General features: G+C 34.7%; 1 protein-coding gene across 2 annotated transcripts in view; it reads left to right on the top strand.

Moving 5' to 3' along the window:
* LOC135226516 (prothoracicostatic peptides-like) overlaps positions 1-20,000 on the top strand; it is a 274,206-nt gene that overhangs the window by 244,484 nt on the left and 9,722 nt on the right. For both annotated transcript variants that reach the window (XM_064266134.1, XM_064266135.1), the window contains exons 2-8: positions 7,960-8,157; positions 9,867-9,953; positions 11,421-11,492; positions 12,029-12,100; positions 17,459-17,530; positions 18,335-18,406; positions 19,633-19,710. In XM_064266134.1, coding sequence (XP_064122204.1) covers positions 7,969-8,157; positions 9,867-9,953; positions 11,421-11,492; positions 12,029-12,100; positions 17,459-17,530; positions 18,335-18,406; positions 19,633-19,710 — 642 coding nt within the window. In that variant the 5' untranslated portion in view covers positions 7,960-7,968. The remainder of the gene's footprint in view (positions 1-7,959; positions 8,158-9,866; positions 9,954-11,420; positions 11,493-12,028; positions 12,101-17,458; positions 17,531-18,334; positions 18,407-19,632; positions 19,711-20,000) is intronic.

Raw genomic sequence — 20,000 nt, 5'->3', positions numbered from 1 at the left:
TATATATATCTATATATATATATATATATATATATATATATGTATATGGTAAGTACTGGTAATCTTAGGCACGAAGGTATAGTAATTCATTTTAAATTGGAAGATATTGATTACAGTCTAAAGTTAGCACGAAAAACAGTTGATTCATATGAGGAGAAAAACAGAAAACTGGATTTTATATGTTTCCCATACCATCCCACATTAGAATCTATAGTCTACCCCTAAGGTTACTTGGTTTTAGTACAACTTTTTCAAATCCTAGCACCATTGGAAAAACTTTAATTCATAATAGTTCGGAAAATATTGAAGGAGTCATATATAAGATCCCATGCAAGTGTGGTAGTTTTTATATGGGACAATTTGGGAAGACACTCGAAAATCGCATTTTAAATATAACATACGAACAAATAATACAAGCAATGCTTTATGTGTTCATAGTAGTATGTGTAATGTACCGATTGACTGGCTCGGGTCAAAGATTTTGTTTAAGAGCACAGGTTTTATTGAAAGAAATTTGATAGAGACAGCTTGCATTGTTCACTACAAAGGAAAAAATTTTAATTCATCGCTTGGTTTGTATAAATTAGATCCTTTTATCTTTCATGTTATGAAACGTCAGTACAAATTGGATAATGTTATCCATTAACTATCATATAGTATACGCTTGTTAATATGTACTGTATATTATGCTGTTTCAAATGGATGTATTGTATTACCTCGTTAGATATTTTGGTATTTTTCATTTGTTCAACTGCTATTCTTGTTTTATTGTTATTTTACTGCTGAATAGCTTGTAGCTTAAACTACTAGTTTTTGGTAACTGTATGTTTGAAAATTTTAGGCCTCTCTTAGCTACATGCACTGTAAACTTTATCTCTTTCCTTAATAAACGCTCCAAGAAGAGGTCAATTGGAGGACGAAACTGTTGGGCATTATCTGAGACATACCTTTTTCATTTTCCTATGTGGAATATAACTGAATATATGTATATATATATATATCTATATATATATATATATTATATATATATATATACTACACGCACAAGCGGGTACACACACATATAAAATACATATACATATAATACACGCACACGTATGTGTGTGTTTGTTTGCTCATGTGTCTAAGGAAATCCAGCAGCCTCAGTTTTTATCCTCCTCTGCCTACTACCTGCATTTATGGCTTCCATAAAACAGTTGAGGGGTTTACTTAATATCCTCTCTCTCTCTCTCTCTCTCTCTCTCTCTCTCTCTCTCTCTCCTCTCTCCACGTTTCCGTAACAAGTTTGTAAGGATGTTTCTGATTTTGTTAGATATCCAGAGAAAGTGTAAGATTCTGCAGAATGAAATATTTTGATATTGTTTTTTTTTTCTGGCGTCACTCGTTTTTATATGTGTTTGATTATTTAATATTTCTTTTTTTTCTGTTAATATATATTATTATATATATATATATATATATATATATATATATTATATATATATTGGTTAGTTTAATATTTGTTATTTTTATCTGTTAAGATATCTTATTTGAACCATTCAAAACGGGAAAGGAAAATGAAAGAGAGAGAGAGAGAGAGAGAGAGAGAGAGAGAGAGAGAGAGAGAGAAATTCTGTTTGAAATATATTTTTCAGTCTTTTACTGTAGTCATATTTGCAAAGAGGCCCAAATGAATTCTGTTTTAGGTACAGTTTTTTTTCAAATAAAGGAATATATATTTATATATATTTCTTTTTTCGTTATTTTACATATTCTAAGAGTTTCAACAGATATGCGAATAAAAGTTTTTGTTTTCTATTTTGTTAGTTTTTAAAATTTTTTTGTATTTGCAATGGCTGAATTACATGTTGAACAGCGAATTTGTTTTGTGAAATATCAAAAGCAATGCATTTAAACGCCATGTTGCAGTTGTAACTAAGAATTCATTGCTGTTATATAGGACACATGTGCTGTAAGCTGTATAATGATTGATGTTGAATAGGAAACATGTGCTGTAAGCTGTAAAATGATTTGCTGTTGAGTAAGACACATGTGCTGTAAGCTGTAAAATGACTTGTTAAATGGAAAATCTTTGCTGTGAACTGTAAAATGATTGCTGTCATATAGGAAGCCTGTGCTTTAAGCTGTAAAATGATTGCTGTTAAGTAGGAAGCCTGTGCTGTAAACAGTAAAATTGATCTGTTAGATCAGATGCCTGTGCTGTAATCTGTCAAGTGATTGCTGTTAAGTGAGATTTCGGTCTGTAAACAAGAGGTTCATTGCTGTTTGATAGGAGGTTAGTGCTGTAACCCAAGAAGTAATTTTCTGTTAAACAGTAAACGTGTTTAAACTGAAAATGGTTGCTGTTCAACAGGGAGTCTGTTCTGTTAGTAAGATGCCACAGCTGTAGAGCAGAAGTAAGACTCGTCAGACAGAAATCAGTTCTGCCCGACAGAAAACCTGTTCGTGTTTAGTAGGATGTCTCTCTGCAAAACAAGGACCAAGAATTCCTTGTTGCAAAAAAAACAGACAGTAAGTCCGGCCTGAGAAAACGCCAGTTCTTGCAAATAGGGAAATCCTTTCAGTAAACTAAGAGCCGTGACTGCAAGACAGAAAGTGGTGTCTTATATGACAGAAAATCTGTCTTTCGAAAGTAGTATGTAGTCGATGTAAGATATATGATGTCGGGTTTGTAGACCAAGAACTCGGGGCTGACACATAGGAGCACAGCCAGTCTGTATTTTTTTTTTTTTTTTTTTTTTTTTTTTTTTAGATAGAGTAACCAAACTCCTGCAGAACAGACAAATAAGGATGGGGTACTACAGACGTGGAAGCTTAGCTGCAAATGGACCTCTGTTTTAGTACCTCGGCTTAACTGGAATATTCAGTGTTGTGTTTACTGTGCCTTGTCGACAGTTTTATTTTATTTATTTATTTTTTTTTTTATTTCATTTTATTTTTTTATTTTTAAGAATTTTGCTCCGAGTCATGTTAATGAATGAAGACTAAGAAAGGGAATGAATTAAGCTTCTAATTCTTCTTCTTCTTCTTCTTCTTCTTCCTCTTCTTCTTCTTCTAACGAATATTATCTATGAAGAAATCCCAAGCCTTTGGCAGCTCTTATGAATCGCTGCCAACTGTAATCTGAGGTATTTTATCAGACACGTGACATTTTTCTTCACGCACTCGAATATTAATCTAGAAATGATTCATTTAATATTTCCACTTTCACACATATCGATCCAAAGTGGTAGGTTCGAAACCTGGTCACGGTAGATGTTGCTTATCATAATATGTAATTCCTTTCGAGAGCAAGCTATTGTATTATAAGGTAAAATGAACACGATGTTATTGGGTTATGTGTTGAATGAAACGATAAATACAATACACACACACACACACACACACATATAACATATATATATTATATATATCATATATATATATATATATATAATGTGTGTGTGTATATGGTATGTGTATGTGTTTATGTATGCATGTAGATAATATTTATATATATATATATATATATATATATATATATATATATATATATATTATATATATACTATACATACATACATGAATGCTGCACATAAAACCACACACACACACACACACACATATATATATATATATAATATATATATATATATATATATACTATGTGTGTGTGTGTAGTTTGTGTGTATGTGTGTTTGCATGCCCCTCGAAAATATTTCTTTGTGTTTTATCGGCCCCACGCGGGCAAAAGTTCATAAACCACATCCCTGTATTCAGACCAACAACAGTTCAACTGCAGTTCGTAAATACAGTTCGTAAAGTAAAGGAAAGCTTTTTGTTTGGTCTTCGTTCGGGCAAGTGTCTCAGAGGGGGTCACTTGTTGCTTCTGCTGACACGTCCCAGGGTTTTCTTGTAAAGGTAAAACTCTTTTTAAAACTCCGTATTTTCGAAGTCGTCATCTTCTAAGGATAATTGTTTGAATATTCCCTCTTAAAGATAACTCCATATCTTAATGATTGAGTTAAATAAAAAAAATAACCCACGTCTTTGATATATATATTTAGAAAATTCGTTTCTTAAAAAAACTGCATTTCTCGGTTATTGAATTTTATAAATAATAGAAAATTCGTTTTGTAAAAAAAACTGCATTTCTCTGTTATTGAATTTTATAAATAATAGAAAATTCGTTTCTTAAAAAAACTGCATTTCTCGGTTATTGAATATTATAAATAATAGAAAATTCGTTTTGTAAAAAAAACTGCATTTCTCAATGACTGAATTTTATAAATAATAGAAAATTAATTTCTTAAAAAAACTACACTTCTCAATGATTGAATTTTATAAATAATAGAAAATTGGTTCGGAAAAAAACTCCATTTCTCAATGACTGAATTTTATAAATAATAGAAAATTTGTTTCTTAAAAAATCTGCTTTTCTCAATGATTGACTTTTATAAATGATAGAAAATTCGTTTCTCAAAAAAAAAACTGCATTTCTTATTGATGAATTTTATAAATGGTTCGTTTCTTAAAACAAAAAAAATCCATGGCTCGGAGATTACACATTTTGAAAATAAATTTGTTCGAAGGTTCATTTCATAAAAAAAAAAAAAACTTTTTACATCATTAAACATTCTACGGGCTGCTCTATGAGCAAGAGCCCGTGCTAGCATCAGGCCAGTTTAATCTCAAACAACAACATATTAAAAGAAAATTTTGTAGAGGTAGGTTTTTAAAGGCTTATTTAATAAAAAAAACAAATTAAGCTGCATTTCGTAATATTTAAATTAATTAAATAATACTGGTTCCCAAGCATTTCTGTAATAATGATAATACATTTTTTGAAAGACTCATTCACAAAAAAAAAAAAAACTTCATTTTTCATAACTGAATTTCCCAAAAATAATAATGGCTTGGCTCTCCAGGCATCTTTCTCGGAACTGAACTGCATTTTCGTAAAAACTGATATCCCAGAAGAATGCATTACCGTGAAGATTGAGTAAAAAAAGATAAATATATAGTTATCTCTCCTATTTCTTTTCATCTTGGTTTTAATCTTATTCCTTCTCGTTATTTCTCGTTTGTTTATTACCGTGTTTTTGCTCCTTTTGACTCATTTTTCCCCGAGTGGTTCGGGTGGGGAGGGGCGGGGCGGAGGGAGGGATGGGAGAGGGGGCGGGGGAGGGCGGGGGGATGAGGGGGGAGGAAAGTTCCTTCTACTACTACAACCATTAACGAGAATCCCTCCCCTGCTTGTTTTAACGACCGCTAGAGTATCGGCAAAAGCATTCGTCGGTATTTTTCTGTTTAACCGGGGCTATTGTGGACCCTTTTTGAAAGCGTACTAAAATTTTATATTTCAAATTGGGCTCTTTGCTGGGGTTGAGACTTTTATTATTTACTTTTATATATTTATTCTTCACCAACACACTACACACTTATACATATATGTAAAATGCGTATACGTATATATATATAGATATATATATATATATATGTATATATATATATATATATATATGTCCTTTAATTAGTATATTTTTCATATATGTGAACTGAAGGGAAATTTTTTTGTTGTGATAATGAATTTCGTCCGTTTCGTGGATTCGAACCAGCGGACAAAGGAGGACAAATCAGAACTTCAGTGATGGTACCGACGGCGGCCAACAATTGATGTGATAAGAATTCGTAAATATATATATATATATTGTATATATATATATATATAATATATATATATATATATATATATTATATATATTTATCATTTTATACACAAACTAGAGCACTCTTGCGAAAGAACAGCTAATACAAAGCAAAGCAGAAAAGACGAAGGGGCGGGGGTGAAGGGGGGGTGGGTGTGGAACGAAATCTGGCCCTGAAGCCCTTCCAAATGGGGCACAAAATAGCTCGCTCGATCTCCAACTGAACATATAGACACAAACGCGAAGTGAAGAAGAATGATGATGATAATAATAATAATAAAAACCTTGTTCATCTATCACATGAAAATTCCCTTTATCATTTTCCCTTAACAAATACGAACGGGGACATGAAAAGTTATTCGGACTTTTAATTCATGGGAATTTTTCATGTGACCTTTTGGCTTTCATATAGTCTAATGACGCCCTGTGGGAACTCGCCCTACAATAGGGCTCGGGGGCTCCCCCCCTTCCCCTTCCCCCGTTCAGAGAACGAGTGCAGTTTCGTTTCGGCTCTCTCTCTCTCTCTTCTCTCTCTCTCTCTCTCTCTCTCTCTCAGTTTATGCGTTCAGTAATGTCCACCGGTTTCTTTCTTGGTGTGTTTTGTAATGTGTCTCAGATTTCTCTCTCTCTCTCTCTCTCTCCTTGACAGCACCTGCTCCTTGGAGCAATAGGAGCATCAAAACAGAGTCTAACCTTGCCAAAAGGCCGAACTTACAGTCACATGGAGATGAAACTTGGAGCAGTTACTTGGAGGAGGAACTCAGAGAAGGAAATTGAAGGAGATACTTGGAGGAAGAACTTAGAGGAATTACTTGGAGGAGAAACATAGAAAAGTTTCTTGGAGGAGGAGCATGGAGAAGTTACTTGGATGTGCGAACTTAGAGGAGGAATGTATAGGAGTTACTTGGAGGAGGTACTTAGAGGAGGAAGATGGAGAAATTAGTACTTGGAGGAGGAACATTGAGAAGTTACTTGGAGGTGGAGGAGGAACTACTACTTGGAGGAGTTGCATTTTTGCAACTGGAGCTGTTTTTTGTTTTGGACCTTAATGATGATAACTTATTCTCAGCAGTGCTTCGGTGTTTCATCTCTAGGGAGAGAACGAAGTGGGGGGGTGGGAGGGTGGATGGGGGTTAAGGGGGGAGGGGGGTTTGGAATCCTTGTTCTCCCCCCCCCCCCCCCCTCCCCCCCCCCCCCCCCCCCAAGTGCTTTGCAAACAAAACTCCTCTTCTGCTGTTGATTTATCGCGTTGTTTTTTTGCGACCTTCAGCCTTGTTGTTGTTGTCGTCGTGAAGGTTTTTGTTTTGTTGTTCGTTGTTGTTGTTGTTGTTGTTGTTGCTGTTGTGTTATGAAGGTTTAGTTATTGTTGTTAAGGCTTTTGTTTTCTTGTTTTTTGCTGTTGTTTTAATCATGAATGCTTTGTTTTTGTTGTTGTGCAGGTTTTTGTTTTGTTGTTTGTTTTCTTTTCTGTTGTTGTTAAGTTTTTGTTTTGTTTGTTGTGAAAGTTTTTGATGGGTTTTGTTTTCATGTTTGTTGTTGTGAAGGTTTTTGTTTTTTCGTAGTTGTGAATTTGTTTTAATTTTGTGGCATATTTATTGTATTTGTCACTATAGTTTTAATATGCTTAATTTTTCATTTATACGGTACTTACACATCTGTTTAATAACATGGTTCATGATTACCTCTTATCCTTCATCAGCTTTAAATATTCACGAACACTCAAAATTGATTTTAAACTTTTGAAAATTCCTCTGAAATATAAAAAGGTTTTTAAAGTCATTTTATTTCCTTTCTCAGGCGATGAAAAAGAAATTGCTCTAAAATAAAATAAAAAAAAACTTGTCAAGTCAGTTTTCTGTTGTCCGCCTCAGGTGAGGAAATTTAATTGATCTCTTAAGATAAAATCTGTTTTTAAAGTCGATCTTCTCTTTCCCTTCTCGGGTGAAGAAGTCTAAAATTAAAGTCCACCTTGTCTCTTCCCATCTCAGCTGAAAAATTTGAAATTTCTCCAGATTAAACGTAATTCATAAAATCAATATTGTTCTCTTTCTCGAGTGAGAAGATATATAATTCCTTTAAACTAAAAATTATTTTTTAAAATCAGTCCTCTCTTTTCCCTCACCAGGAGAAGAAGCTTTAGAATTTTCTGTTTTCTCTCTCAGTGGTTAAGTAAATAAATTTTTGTATCCCCCACACCCCCCCCCCCCCCCCCCACCCGGCCCCCAAAGCCGATTTTCAAGTGAGTCCTCTCTTTCTCTCCCCGCCTCCTCAGGTGAAGAAGATGATGCACCATGCATTCCGAAACTTCGCTATGCTCACGCTGATGGTGTTTGCCGTCGCCCGATTCGCCCACGCCCAGGACCCAGCCCCCATTCCCGCCCACGCCGAGGTCAAACGAGCCGATTGGTCCTCCATGAGGGGCACCTGGGGCAAGCGGGGTGACATGGATGCCGAGGGAGACGTCGTCGAGGTCAGTCCATAATTTGGCTTCTCAAGGCCCTGTGTCATTTGATCTTACCAAGTTCATGTGTCATTTGATTTTACCAAAGTTCATGTGTCATTTGATTTTACCAAAGTTCATGTGTCATTTGATATACCCTAGTCCCTTTGTCATTTGATGTGCTAAGTTTGTGTCATTTGAATTTACCGCCATTCATGTGTCATTTGATTTACCATGGTTCATATGTCATTTTTTATATCCAAGTCCCTGTGTCATTTGATATGCCTAAGTTCATGTGTCATTTAATCTACTAAAGTTCATGTGGCATTATTTGATATACCCAAGTCCCTGTGTCATGTGATATGCTTAAATTCATGTGGCATTTGATTGACCAAAGTTAATGCCTCTTTTGATTAAGTAAAGTTCATATGTCATTTGACATACCCAATACCCTGTGTCACTTTATATATACAAGTACCTATAACACTTGACTTAACCAAGTTCATCTGCCAATGTCATTTGATGTACCCCAAGCCTCAGTGTCATTCGATATACCCCAAGTCCTCAATGTCATTTAATATACCCAAGTTCATGTGTCATTTGGTCCATATGTCATTTCATATGTCCAATTATCTGTTTATGCTTGCGTAATAAGAGTTTGAATTAGCAACGTTTTAAAATCAAGTATGACATTTAAGTATATGTTTTTGATGACAAAAGTGTTCCATTTCAGTTGTTTCATTATGCACAAATGTTTATCAGTGATACGTTTCCGGATAATGGGAACTTATTCAAAGTGGTATTGTTTGATCAGTAATTAACTAGCGATTTTATGAAGCCAGTATAGGATTAAGCAACGAGTGCTACTCTCAAAATGTTTGCAAAATATTAATTTCGTGTTGTCTAAGTTGATTTTGTATATTTATGTCCAACGAAACCGTTAAACGTTTACACACTATAAAAATTGTACAACGAAAACCTTCAATCTACGTTTTTTGCGATCTAATTATATATACTCGGCACGATAAGAGTTTACGAAAGTTATTATACATCAGCACCTGCAGCATCAGCAGTGTTGCCATATAGGTGTGAAAATAAGGCGCTAGACTCCATTAACCGCCGCTAGGCGATATTCAATGACTCATAGTCCATTAATTTCCAAAAGGCTTGATTTTCCACCCCCTTCTTCTCCACCCCCTTCTCCTCCACCCCCTTCTTCCCTACACATTCGTAAGGTAGTCAAGTAGAACGTTGTCCTGGAGGCGCCATATAAATATATATATATTTTTCTTTTGAGGGCCTGTGCTTATTTATATATTTAATCATTGAATTATTTATTTACTTATTTTTGCGTCGGGTTCATGTAACGAAGCGAAGGGGAAGCTCGTGTAGAATTTATTTATATATATATATATATATATATATATATATGTGTGTGTGTGTGTGTGTGTGTGTGTATATATTTTATATATATACTATATATCTAAATATATATATATACATATATGTAGTATGTATGTATGTATGTATGTATGTATGTATGTGTGAGTGCGGGTGTGTTTGTATTTGAGGTGTTTTAGAGTGGCAGAACATGTTAAATCTACACTTATTCCTTGTTCCCTTCTATACTGGAGGTAGGCTTATACATGATAGAACAGTGCTAGTCGTATAACAGGGTTAAAGTTAAATAACCAATGATAACTAATATAATCATAAATATGTCGCTTCTTTCCTTCCAGGTCCCCGAAGACAAAAGAGCAGGCTGGAATAAGTTCCAGGGTTCCTGGGGCAAACGAAGTGACGAGATGACAGACGCGGATTTACAGGTTGGTTGACAAAATGAGGCGAGATTAATACTTCTTCTTCTTATTTTTTATTTGATGGTTTCTGATTCATTCTTTGTCATTGGATGAGTTCTGATTCATTCTTTATCATTAACAAGTGATTATTCATTCTTTACCATTGATGAATGCTTGTAGTACATTCTTTGTCATTGATGAATGCTTGTAGTACATTCTTTATCATTGATGAGTTCTGATTCATTCTTTGTGATTGATGAATGGTTATTCATTTTTTGCCATTGATGAATGCTTGTTCATTCTATGTCATTGATGAGTTCTGATTCATATTTCGTCATTGATGAATGCTTATTCATTCTGTCATTAACGAATGGTTATTCATTCTTTGGCATTTTGTGAATGCTGAGGTATTCTTTGTCACTTAATGTGTTCCGAGTTATTTTTTGTCATTTGATAAATGCTGAGTTGCTTTTATATGATAAATGCTGAGTTATGCTTTGTCATGTGATAAATGCTGTGTTTTTTCATTTGATAAATACCGAGGTTTTTGTCATTGATAAATACGGAGGTTTTTTTTGTCATTGATCAGTGCTGAGTTATTTTTTGTCATTTAATCTTGCTGAGTTTTTTTGTCATTTGATAAATGCTCAGTTATTTTTTGTCATTTGATCCATGCTGAGGTGTTTTGTCATTTGATAAATGCTGATTTTTTTTGTCATTTGATCAATGCTGAGAGCTTTTGTCATTTGATCAATGCAGATATTTTTGGCATTTGAACAATGCTGATTTTTTTTTATTTGTTCAATGCTGATTTTTATTGTCATTTGTTCAATGCTGATTTTTATTGTCATTTGTTCAATACTGGTGGTTTTTGTCATTTGATAAATGCTAGTTTTTTTCGTCATTTCATAAATGCTTACATATTTTGTCACTCGATAAAAATGCCGAGTCTTTCTTTGTAATTTGACGAATGCTGAGTTATTATTCTTTAGCATTTGGTGAAATATGAATTATTCTTTGTCATTTGATAAAATCTGACCGATATTCTTCCTAATTCCGATGCATTTTTTGCTATTTGATAAAAATTTTAGCATATTCAAGTGTTGTCTTGCCCTTTTTTAAACTTATAATAAGTTTACATTTTTTTTAAAGTCTTAGTTGGCATTTGATGAAATTATAGTCACATTCCGGGGCACACGAATTTGACCGAAACGCTGAAAAAATTTAGATGTAAAAAAATATATACTCAGTTTTTTCCTCATTGGGTTCAGTCTTTCAACAACTGCGCAGTAAACTATACTATATTTCCTTTATTAGTGGCTGTGCAACAACATTCCTATTAAAAAGAATAACGCAATTTCGTTCTGAAGACCAACAATTTGCCGTAATTTGTATCGTATCACCCCGTTATTTTATGAGATTTTCGTGTCGGGTATCAGTGCTCTTCAGGGTTTACATCGAAGTTGGTTTCATAGTTCTCTATTTTTCCGACAGATGGCAGAAGATAAACGCGCAAACTGGAACAAATTCCAAGGATCCTGGGGTAAACGGGATGGAGACTATGAGGTAGGCTATTATTTATTATTATTTATTATTATTATTATTATTATTATTATTATTATTATTATTATTATACCTGCCTCCCGAGTATCCTTTACTTTCAGAGGAAGTATTTCACCTTCAAAACTGTAGTTATTTTTTGTGTGGGTAAATCCCTCTTTCATTTAAAGCTATATATATATATATATATATATTTATATATATATTATATATATATATTTATAAATATATATATATATATATATATATATATCGCTTTAAATGAAATGGCATTACCACCGCCCCCCACGCCCCCACAAAAAAAGCAGAAGTTTTGAGGGTGAAATACAGGGTGTCCATAAAGTTCCAGTACCATTACAGGACATAAATACCTATAATGGTACTGGGACTTTATGGACACCCTGTACTTAATCTCAAAAATAAAGGATATTCGAGAGGCGGGAGTCGCAGTGATATATATATGCATATATATAAATGAGTACAAACATACATACATACATACGTATTAATCCTTCCACTCATGTATTTTCTGTCGTCCGCAGATGGCCGAGGATAAGCGAGCCAACTGGAACAAATTCCAGGGATCCTGGGGCAAACGAGATGGAGACTTCGACGTAAGTGGTGGAGTCGATCCGTGGATTCTTGCAAAGCGAAATAGATAACAGTCAATTATATTTTAATTATTATATCCCTCTTACTTTTTGTTCCTTTTGCGGCGCCCACCGGAGTTGGCTGCTGCGTTGGCTGCTGCCAAACTGTTTCTCGCTTTTGATTTATAGTCTTGTTACAGTGAGAAGGGTTTTTAATTTTTAATGTTTTGTTTTTAATGATATGAATATGTTTTTTTAAATGTATTTGGAGAGAACTTTTCCACTTTCTGTTATTATTATTATTATTATTATTATTATTATTATTATTATTATTATTATTATTATTAATTATTACATGAGTCAATAACTTGGTAAAATAAATCCACAGTAGTATGCCTGTTTAATTTTTTTTTTATAAATATAGAGCAGAAAGCTTTCGATAACCTGCAATCTTTCTGTTGTGTATTATTTAAAAAAAACAAAATAAAAAACAGGCATACAACTGTGGATTTAATATCCCGTTGTTATCATTATTATTATTAATACTACTACTACTACTAATACCTTTAATTGCAGTAACTACATTGTTAATTCGAAATTATTTAGCTAGATGATAATCATATTGATAATTATAATAATTGACTCAGCAGCATGTGGTGTGATATTCGTTCAGTTATATTATTATTAGTTGTAATAGAGTTAAATTAATAATAATAATAATATGATAATAATAATAATAATAATAATAATAATAATAATAATAATAATAATAATAATAATAATAATAATGCCTTAGTCAACATACAAAAAGGCAAAGTAACGAGAACTGAAGGGATAAAGCTACCAGATGGGAGCAACATCGAACACATAGATGAGACTGGATACAAATACCTAGGAATAATGGAAGGAGGGGATATAAAACACCAAGAGATGAAGGACACGATCAGGAAAGAATATATGCAGAGACTCAAGGCGATACTCAAGTCAAAACTCAACATCGGAAATATGATAAAAGCCATAAACACATGGGCAGTGCCAGAGTAATCAGATACAGCGCAGGAATAGTGAATGGACGAAGGCAGAACTCCGCAGCATATATCAGAAAACCAGGAAACATATGACAATTCACAAAGCACTACACCCAAGAGCAAATACGGACAGACTATACATAACACGAAAGGAAGGAGGGAGAGGACTACTAAGTATAGAGGACTGCGTCAACATCGATAACAGAGCACTGGGGTAATATCTGAAAACCAGTGAAGACGAGTGGCTAAAGAGTGCATGGGAAGGACTAATAAAAGTAGACGAAGACCCACAAATATACAGACAGGAGAATGACAAACAGAACAGAGGACTGGCACAACAAACCAATGCACGGACAATACATGAGACAGACTAAAGAACTAGCCAGCGATGACACATGGCAATGGCTACAGAGGGGAGAGCTAAAGAAGGAAACTGAAGGAATGATAACAGCGGCACAAGATCAGGCCCTAAGAACCAGATATGTTCAAAGAACGATAGACGGAAATAACATCTCTCCCATATGTAGGAAGTGCAATACGAAAAATGAAACCATAAACCACATAGCAAGCGAATGCCCGGCACTTGCACAGAACCAGTACAAAAAGAGGCATGATTCAGTGGCAAATGCCCTCCACTGGAGCCTGTGCAAGAAACATCAGCTACCTTGCAGTAATAAGTGGTACGAGCACCAACCTGAGGGAGTGATAGAAAACGATCAGGCAAAGATCCTCTGGGACTATGGTATCATAAACAGATAGGGTGATACGTGTAAATCCAGACCAGACGTGACGTTGATCGACAAAGTCAAGAAGAAAGTATCACTCATTGATGTCGCAATACCATGGGACACCAGAGTTGAAGAGAAAGAGAGGGAAAAAATGGATAAGTATCAAGATCTGAAAATAGAAATAAAAAGGATATGGGATATGCCAGTGGAAATCGTACCCATAATCATAGGAACACTAGGCACGATCCCAAGATCCCTGAAAAGGAATCTAGAAAAACTAGAGGCTGAAGTAGCTCCAGGACTCATGCAGAAGAGTGTGATCCTAGAAACGGCGCACATAGTAAGAAAAGTGATGGACTCCTAAGGAGGCAGGATGCAACCCGGAACCCCACACTATAAATACCACCCAGTCGAATTGGAGGACTGTGATAGAGCAAAAAAAAAATAATAATAATAATAATATCTTTTATTAAAAGCAATTGCTGCCTCAGCTGTATTAATTTTATAAAGGTTCTTCCCTATTTTCCTAATTATTGTTTTCTGATTGTTGTTTAAACTTCGGGGTGCGTTGCTCACCAGTTTAAGCAGCAATGAGAAAACAATAATTAGGAAAATAGAGGAGAGCCTTTACGAAATTAATGCAGTTGAGGCAGCAATTATTACTTTTAATAAAACATGTTTCAAAGAGGGTTTACTTCCAGAATAATATAATAATAACAATAATAATGATAATAATAATAATGATAATATCTTTTAGCTATGGCTGAACAAGTGTTCTTCACATACCTTGAAAAGAGATACCCGAGCAAATACTACGTAAGAGAAACAATACACTAACAGCCTGGACAGTTTGAAACATTGCTATGCTTAAAAGTGACCGAATAATCCAGACGAATAGCTTCAGCTCAGGAGTCCAATATGCTTTTATTAAGTGGCTCAGTGGTCCTCCCCCCCCCCCCCCCCCACATTCGCTTTTGCAACATTCTGGAAGTTTCTCACGTTGCATGCGTGAATGTGTTCGTTCGTTTTCGTAAAGTTGCAAATGAAGAGCGGTTCATGTGAGTGGTTAAATTTCACTATACGGCCGAGATATATGGTTAAATTTCACTCCACGGTCGTGATAATCAAGGACTGGACTCGAATTCCTCGGACGGATTTTGATGGGAATCATTACCATTCTTCATCCTGTCCGGTTATGAAGTGATTTTTTTACGAAGCTAGGGTGTCCATAAAGTCCCAGTACCATTATTGGCGATAAATATTTGCAACGGTACTGGGGCTTTATGGACAAAGCTGTATATGGACTAAAATGCCCATTCACTTGCACTTAGTTCGTTTTGCGGGCGTTCAATGCCAGAACTAGCCCATTGCCACTTAGCAACAGTTCGCTACTGTTTGTTACATGTTTTCGTCTTTTTATCCAGATTTACTACATTGGCGAATCATTATGATTTAGTACCTCATCAAACTGCTCATTTACGATCTGCTTGCCATGTTTTATTACTGTGTATTCCAAGTTTAGAAACGGCCTCAGTTTATAAATTAAGCATAGTCTTCCAAATCTTCATTTAAATGGCCCCCGTTTTATTTAAATATACAACTTCAATACTTGCAGTTACAAGATTATTGGAAATGTTGTTTGTAACTCCAGTTGACCTACACCAGAGCAATAACAAATGGGTTTTTCTACCCTTTTTGAAGTGATGAAATAATCATACCAAAATTCAAAACAGTATTGTTCATATACTTATAAAATCGAAATGTGGAAGATTTTTTCTGCCCTGCCCAAAAGGAATTATTCCAATTTGTAAAAAAAAATTTTTTTTTTTTATGCAGTTTGAATTCGGGTGCTATTCTCAAGTGGAGATTGTTTAGATTTCATTGTGAAACATTGTGCAATTTGTGTACACATTCGCGCTGATAAACTATCAGCATATCAATCCACCTTCCTCAAAATAGAAAGCCAAAGTGAGAAACAAATAGGAAAGAAATATAATAAATTCTAGATGATTAAAATGCATAATGCGAAATGAAACAACGCAAAAATAAAGAAAAAAGCTTAGAGTAACTGAAATTAAATCAGGTTCATTATTTATAAAGAAAATACACTGTTGACTACAAGAATTTACTGGTTAAATCTAAAGCACAGATGATGAGAATGTATTTTACCTCACTGCTCATTAAAATGTAAATCGCAAAATCTGACCTCATTTGCTCTTAAAAAAACACCAATGAAAATTTCTTTCTTATAGCGCGTAAGAATTTGCTAGTGGGGGAGTGGCTGGTTTGCTGTAATAATAGGTCTGAGGCTAGTAGTTAAAGACGTAGAGGGGAAGTTAACTTTGTCTTTCTTTCTTTAACTCTAAAACATGGTCACACACACACACACACACACACACACTATTTATGTGTCTGTGTGTGTCTCTTATAGCGTGCAACCCAGTAAGGGGCGATTAGTGCCGTCAGTGCACCTCATTCGGTGCAATGCAGGCATTACATAAGGTTCTTCGCAGCGTCCCATCGGCCCCTAGCTGCAACTGCTTTCATTCTTTTTCACTGTACCTCCGTTCATAATCCCTTTCTTCCATCTCACTGTCCACCCTGTCCTAACAGTCGTTTTAATGTGCAACTGCTTTGAGGTTTCCTCCTGTAACACCTTTCAAACTTTTCACTGTCAGTTTCCGTTTCAGTGCTGAATGGCCTCAGTTGCCCCAGTGCTTGGCATAATGCCAAAAATTTATATAAAACGAATTTTATAGTGTGCAAGATTAATTGGTCTGAGACAAGGAATGAGAGAAGTAAAGGGGAAGTTAATATTGTCTTTGACCTTAAAATATGGTAACTTTAAATATATACATAGTATGTGTGTGTGTATGTGTACTATCGTTCCACCATACACCCCGGGCATGGGGCTAAATTTCTACATTGTTTCCATACTTTTTTCTTGTGACGTTAACGCCTGGCCTGGCCTTTCTGAAGCCCTCTCTCCGGCCTCCTACTTGGAGTGAGAGAGGGGTCACTTTGTGCCAAATTGTTGTTGCTGATGGACGTGGTTGGGGGGGAGGGTGGGGAGGGGGTAGGTTTTGGCCCATTTTTCGAATACTCAACGTCTGCCATTTAGAGGAACCTTTATTTTTATGGCAGGGGTAAGCGTGAGGGGATGTGTCTGTTTTAGGGATTTAAAGTTATTGATTACAGTGTCCTTTTTTTTAATGGAGTGGAATTTTGCATGCTTTTTTATATAAATTGGTACAGTGGAATATTCTACGCATTTCAATTGCCAGAAAAGATATCTAACTAAATTATTAGGACATTTTTTACAGTATAATTGTGAAATATTTTTTCAGCATTCAGTACGTTCGTCTAAGGAGAGAGAGGACAACCATGAACCCATATTCATTGAACAGTTAATTTTTACCTCCTTTCCTGGACGACAGTTGATGTTCCTCACCATTTTATTAATTGCTTTATATCTTACGATATTATCACGCACGAAGCTTCTCATGACCTATGATATTTGGTATCTCGTACAAGAATCATTACACCATCCGCAAAATCATCGTAATTTATTAATACGATATTTTCTTCTCTCTCTCTCTCTCTCTCTCTCTCTCTCTCTGAAACAGGCTGAAGACGAGAAACGCGGAAACTGGAAAAATTTCCAGGGATCTTGGGGCAAACGCGGCGATGAACTGGTAGTGAGTATTGGAAAATGCTTGAGTGTTGTTCTCTCTCTCTCTCTCTCTCTCTCTCGTTTCCTTTGCATTTTTGTGTGTCTCTTGTGCGGTGCCACCCATTTCCCTCTGTATATTAAATCTTCTCTCTCTCTCTCTCTCTCTCTCTCTCTCTCTTCTCTCTCTCTCTCTCGTTTCCTGTGGATTTTTGTGTGTCTCTTGTGCGGTGCCAAACATTTCTCTCTGTATATTAAACTCTCTCTCTCTTCTCTCTATCTCTCTCTCTCTCTCGTCTCTCTCTCTCTCTCTCTATATATATACTATATATATATGATATATATATAATATTTGTTTCTACGCTCTCTCAATCTCTCTCTCTCTCTCTCTCTCTCTCCTCTCTCCCTCGTTCCTCTCTCTCTCCTCTCCTCTCTCTCTCTCTCTCTCCCTTTTTTGTTGAAGTGTGCATGCATAACACCACCTTAATATAGCATTTTAATCTCCACTTTGTTTTGTTGTTGTTGTTATTATTATTATTATTATTATAATTAATTATTAATTATTAATTATTAATTATTAATTTATTATTATTATTATTATTATTATCATCATTGTTTTGGTTCCTATTTTGATACACTGCTCCTTGCACTAGACAGATAAGGTTTGTCACAAGCTTAAGCAACGCTTTGTCGAGAGCGTTAACCCAATGGTTGGCTCTGGCAAGAAATTACGATTTCCATCCTTTTAATGATAAGATTTTTCAGCCAAATGTCTTAGCCATCATAATATATTGTAATATTGAAGGTAAATCATTATCCCACTCTTTTCCAGGCCGAGGAAGAGAAACGCGGAAACTGGAAAAACTTCCAGGGATCCTGGGGAAAGCGAGATGACGATCTCATGGTAAGGGCTCTCTCTCTCTCTCTCTCTCTCTCTCATCTTTGTCTTCTTCTCCTATTATTTTTTATCTTTCAACCATGCAAAAACGGAATCTGTCAACATACATCTGTTTAGCCATTCTTTCTCTCTCTCTCTCTCTCTCTCTCTCTCTCTCTCTCTCTCTCTCTCTCTCTCTCTGTGTGTGTGTGTGTGTGTGTGTGTGTGTGTTTCACAAATCCTTCTGATCATCCAACTAAATAATCCAGCATTTCTAATCCCCTAATCCATCTGTGGCTCCGTCGACGCGTGACTCCGTAATCACAGCTTATTGACGGACCTTGAAAAATGTAATACCAATCAAATAATCTATTACCTCCAAGGTAACCTCAATGAACTCTTCGCCACATCTGCCCTGTGACCTGGTAATCGTCCAAAGGCCACCCGCTTCGCTGGGGTAGCCCGATTAGCATTCCTTTGCTCAGTGAATGACTCCGTTCGTGAGAGATGGTCCTGGATATTCCATGATCAAGCAATCAATCAATCAATCGATACATAGTAATGGAGGAGGTGAATTTTAAGGATATGAAATACGAAGAATAATAAGAATATGTATAGGAAGAATAATATGAATATGAAGTCTATTAAGAACATGAATACGAAGAATGTTAAGATCAAATTGAATTAAGATCAATTGAATTTGACGACTAATAAGAACATGAATATGAAGACTATTAAGAATATGTATAGGAAGAATAATAAGAATATGAATATGAAGTCGACTGAGAGCATGAATATGAAGAATGATAAGAATATGAATATGAAGTCTATTGAGAACATGACTACGAAGAATATTAAGGACAGATGAATATGACGTCTTATAAAAACATGAATATGAAGCATAATAAGAACATGAATATGAAGACTATTAAGAACATGAATATAAAGAATAATAAGAATATGAATATGAAGTATATTAAGATTATGAATACGAAGAATTTAAGGATAAAGGAATATGGCGACTAAAAAGAACATGAATATGAAGCATATTAAGAACATGAATATGAAGAATAAAAAGAACATGGATATAGAGAATAAAAAGAACATGAATACGAAGAATATTAAGGATATGAATACGAAGAATATTTAGAATATGAATATGAACCATAATAAGAATATGAATAAACTTCCCGGTACTCTTCTTCTCTTCTCTTTTTATTAAAATTTTAATGAGATTTTTATCCTTTTTTTAGGATGCCGAAGAGAAGAGAGCCAACTGGAACAAATTCCAAGGATCCTGGGGCAAGAGGAACAACTGGAGCAGCCTTCAGGTAACTGGAATAGGAATATGACTTTATTTTGTTATTTATATACATATACATTCATTATAGTTGTGGTTATATATGGTTATTATTATATACATAGATATAAATGTATATTATATCTATATATATATATATATATATATTATATATATGATATAAAATTGATTTATTATACACAAACACACACATATATATATAATATATATATATATATATTATAATTATATATATTAATAAATATATATATATGTGTATATATATATATATATATATATTATATATATATATATATAATA

This window comes from Macrobrachium nipponense, chromosome 14 (genome assembly GCF_015104395.2).
Source record: "Macrobrachium nipponense isolate FS-2020 chromosome 14, ASM1510439v2, whole genome shotgun sequence".
Taxonomy (NCBI): Eukaryota; Metazoa; Arthropoda; class Malacostraca; order Decapoda; family Palaemonidae; genus Macrobrachium; species Macrobrachium nipponense.
This window is presented reverse-complemented; position numbering and strand designations above follow the sequence as displayed.